General features: G+C 53.0%; 1 protein-coding gene across 1 annotated transcript in view; it reads right to left on the bottom strand.

Moving 5' to 3' along the window:
- The window catches only part of Ryr3 (ryanodine receptor 3), a 273,574-nt gene that overhangs the window by 108,180 nt on the left and 160,983 nt on the right, over window positions 1-4,411 (bottom strand). Inside the window, exons 41-42 of the mRNA XM_013014307.1 lie at window positions 3,827-3,962; window positions 64-244 (exon numbers count right to left, since the gene is read on the bottom strand). Coding sequence (XP_012869761.1) covers window positions 64-244; window positions 3,827-3,962 — 317 coding nt within the window. The remainder of the gene's footprint in view (window positions 1-63; window positions 245-3,826; window positions 3,963-4,411) is intronic.

Here is a 4,411-nt window from a genome sequence, read left to right as displayed (position 1 = left end):
TGGGGTGGGGGGATTCGGTGTCCCGAGGCCCGCCCCCCGGGGGAAGGAGCAGCCTGCGCTTACGCGTCTCTCTTGTACCCCTGGGCGGGGAGGTCCAGAGCCGGGCTCTCGGAGATCTTAATGGCGCCCTGCATGGCCGCCAGCAGCCCGTTGCCCCCCTCGCCCCGCAGCGCTGGCCCGAAGCACTCTGGCCGTCTGATGAGCAGCTTGACCACCACGCTGGCATTCTCCTCCACGCTTTCACCTGAGGGAGAGGGGCACCGTTTCCTCCTCACTAGAAAGAACACCCCAGAAGTTCTTCCCAGGAGGTGAGCCGTATTGCAGTTAGTCACCCTACTTTCAGGGTTCGGAGTCTGCTGTGGAACTGGTCACCAGTGACTAAGAGAACTGGGTAGCTGTGGGAATGCTGGTGCTTTCCTTCCTTGACGGAGGTGAGATGCTGACCGGCTCTGGTCCTCCGTCACCCCTGGCAGAGGACAGGCTAGCTCCCGGGGGGGACTGAGCGAGGGTCTAACCTTAGCTATTCAGCTGGTGCCCTGTGACGCTCCACAGGAAGGCCAGGCGCGGTCTGTGTTCTGCTGGTACAGAACTTGGGACGAAGCGTCATTTTCCTGACCGGGTGGTCAGGAGCGAGTGTGGAGCCACTGATTCTCAGACCCCACGTGTGTGTTCAAAAGCAGGTGCACCGCTACCTCAAACAACATCGTTTGATAGTTGAACCCTCTTCTGTGTACTCAGGAGAGCAAACAGTGCGGCGCTGGCAACAGAACCCGGCAAGACTTATGCTTTAGAAATACACACGAACAGCAGCAGGGGTGCACATGGGTAATTCCATGGCGAGGTAAGATACTTGATGTTGCAGACTAGTGGAGACCTTCAGAGAAATGATTGCTCAGAACCCTAAGACACTTCTTGGAGGATTGGGCTACGCAGGAGGGACTGCATGGTGGTGGGCGTTTGCGTTGTTTATTCTTGTGTAGAAAATGCCTCAGGCCTCAGCAGACTAAAATAACTCACGCGTGTTACGCCACAGTTTCCATCGCCAGGGATTTGGGACCGACTGAGCGGGGGACGGAGGCTGCAGGGGGGGCCGGGTGGGGCAGCCCCCCCCCCCCCGCGCAGGCTGCCTGCTAGCTCCCAGCCCAAGCTCAGGCCTGAGGCGCGGGGCCGCCTTCTGGCTGACCTCCTTCCAGGGAAGTTGGGGTTCTGTGAGGTGGAGCCATGTCCAAGCAGAGGAGGGGAAGCAGTGGGGCTCCGTTCTACCTTCTGCCATAGTCTATTCATTATGTAAGTCCTTCACTACGCCTAGCTCACACTCCCTCTGAAATCAGGATTACAAGTATAGCCACCACCAGCAGCTTAAGATGGTGTAAGTGTGTGTGTAAATTATTTAATTCTCCCTCCAAAAGACAGCACCCGATTCTCAGTTATAGGACTCAGACAATTTTTCATTGAGCTGAATTTAAAGAGCTTATCAGTGGCCATTCACACTTTTTTGTAACTGTATTTTTTAGTGCTGGGGATCAAACCCGGGACATTGCACTTGCTAGGCAAATGCTTTGCCACGAAGCTACATCCCAGCCTGCCCATTCACTCTGTTCTTTAAGAAGAACCTAAAAGTTGTGTACAGAGAGTTTGTCTTCAGGGAGTTGGGTGTGGTGGGGGACGCCTGTAACTTAATGTCAGCACTAGAAGCAGAGGCTGGAAGATCTCAAGGTCTCAGCCAGTCTGAGCTACACGGCAAAACTTGTTCTCAAGACAAGCAAACCGCACCCTGGAGGTGCGGCTTCAGTCCAGCAGGTGCAAGCTCTGAGGGTTTTTTTTTTTTTTTGTCTCCCAAAAAAGCTTGTCTTCAAATGTCATGCAACAGTATGTACAACATCAAAAATTAGTTTTATTAATGAAAAAAACTCCCCAGAGATGTCAAAGGGTAAAAAATAATGACCAGGATGGTGAAAGTGGTAAATGTTCAAGGATGAGAAAACCCGAAGAAAGACGGAATGACGCCGCGCACTTTATAAGCCAGCTCAGACCGTGTGACGCTGCGGGTCAGTGCAGGCTGAGAGGCCTCGGGCCTGGCATCTGTATCGACACGGCTTGCGCACAGGGAAGGCGCTTCGGTGAAAGTCCAGAGGGGTCAGACATTCTAGATCAAACACTAGACCGTGACGCAACCCACGGTTCACTACTTTCAATCGCCCATCTTCCTAGACTGCCCCCCCATTCTTCACTCCCTCCTCTCCTTTTCCTCTTTTTCTCCTTCCTCCCTTTTCTCCCCTACCACTCTGTCTTTTGGGTCTCCGAGACAAAGAATCCTCTTTGCCACTGAGGCCTACCTGCACTTGCAGTCATCCTGCCTCTGCCCCCAGAATGCCGGGATTATAGGCGTGTGCCACCATGCCAGGTTTGTAGTTTTTCGCTATATGAATAAAGCTTACCGTGTAACTTTCAGGAAGGGACGGAGAGGGATATGGAGGAGAATGAAGGGGTGCCATTAACATGAAGTATTGTACCCCAAACCTGACTCGTAACTCCTTTTAACTAAAACCACTTAAAAATCATAACAACAGTAATAAGAAGAAGAAAGCTGAAACTTTGAAACTTCAAGCTCACTGAAGTGCCATTTTCGGATTCTTTCCCCCCCCAGCAGTGGTTGGGGGAGCCATGAGCATTTCCGCAGGTGGAATTCAGCTCAACTCTCCTCAGTGACTAGGGTTTGGGACACGTAACTACAAAGTGCATCAGAACTTGAAACGCTAAGTCAGAGAGCTTTGTGTTAAATTTTCCCTTAGAATGTATGTGTTCAATGAGCCTTATTTTAAGTAGGTCTCAGGTCTTTAGAGCAAGGCTAATGCTCCCACAACTGAACCAGGAAGCCGTTCCTTGATACTGGACTTCCGACATCTGCAGGAGAGACAGCGCAGGACCGCCCAGCAAGAGGAAGGAAGTGAAGTGCAACTCCTATTGATAATCAGCGCGGGGACCAGGGCGAAGAACTTGCAAAGACTTCACAAGCAGGAAAGCAGCATGATTGGAAGAGCGGGAACACTGCTTCATCAATCATTCCGGCTCGGCCAGCTTGACACCAACCACACACCCTCTGGTTAAGCTGAATAATGACCTGGAGATTGATTTGAGGTAAACTGGCTTTGCCCAAGGGCTTGCAATAATGTTTCTCTTGAGTTTCAAAATGAATGATGAACTTAATCACAGTATGCATGTTCACAGAGCTTTCCTTCACAGGCTTTCTGCACTGTCTGTATTACCCCTCATTCACGGCCTGACATCTGGAGGAGCTGGGTGGAAAGGAAATGATTTTTCCCACTAACAGTAATAAAATACTCCTGCTTGCCTCAGAGACATTAATCGGAATGGAATTATGTTATTGTCAGCCTATCGCTTTTCTTACTCTGACTACAGGTTCTGTGTAAGGTTCCACTGCCTGAATGCCAGCAATGGGCTCACCCTTCAGCAACAGCGTGAACACAGGAGCCCCACAAACCTGGTCTTCCCACCACTCCGGACTTTCTTTGTGTCGGCTTTTCTCATTCGATTGCACACTCCTCAAGAGTAAAGCCTTTGTCGGAATTATCTGACCCTTGGTAGCCTCTGGCATGTGATTAGCACTCAAAAATATTAAAAACTTTTTTTTTTTGCCAAGAATCGAGCCCAGTACCTGGTGCATGCTGGGAAAATTTCCTACTGCCAAGTTACAACCCCAGTTTCACCCCTGAAATGATGCCCGGAACAAAGAACCCCTGTTTCCCCATTCGCATCTGTGATTTTTCCCTCATGGTCTAAGAAGCCCGGGAGGCGTGGGACTCACTGTTCACGAAGACGGCAAACCTCAGGAAGGTCAGGTAGCGCTCCCCTTCGATGGGGTTCCAGCCGATGTCGGGGTACCCTTTGGCCAGAAGCAGGGGGCAGCTCTGCAGGCCACAGCCCGCCAGGTAGGTTACCACCTGCCGAGAACAGCACACAAGCACATGGCCACGTTCACCGCGGGCCCCGAGACCATACCACACGCAAAGAAAGTGTAAGGGGAAGGAAGATGGCGTGGCCACCTCCAACACAGGCCTTCACGACATTAAAAACAGGGCTACCACGCGACCCCGCCATTTAAAGTGAGTGTGAGGGGCCGCGGGGGGACTCGCACAGCCCACGCTCCGGCCGTGACCCGCTGCGGCAGAGGGTCAGGGCCCTGTGCTGCCTGCGTGGCCTCCCCGGCCACGGGACGTCTCTGCTGAGAAACTCCCGCCCACCCCGCCAGCCGCTCCTCGTTTCCCCACCTGGGGCTCCGCCTGCGGCCCCCAGCGCCTCCCCAGGCCTGGCACTGTGCGGCCAGCTCCCTCCCCAGGCCTGGCACTGTGCGGCCAGCTCCCTCCCCAGGCCTGGCACTGTGCGGCCAGCT

This window comes from Dipodomys ordii, unplaced genomic scaffold (genome assembly GCF_000151885.1).
Source record: "Dipodomys ordii isolate 6190 unplaced genomic scaffold, Dord_2.0 Scaffold23, whole genome shotgun sequence".
Classification (NCBI taxonomy): domain Eukaryota; kingdom Metazoa; phylum Chordata; class Mammalia; order Rodentia; family Heteromyidae; genus Dipodomys; species Dipodomys ordii.
The sequence above is the reverse complement of the archived record's forward strand: the minus strand, read 5'-3'. Positions and strand labels throughout refer to the sequence as shown.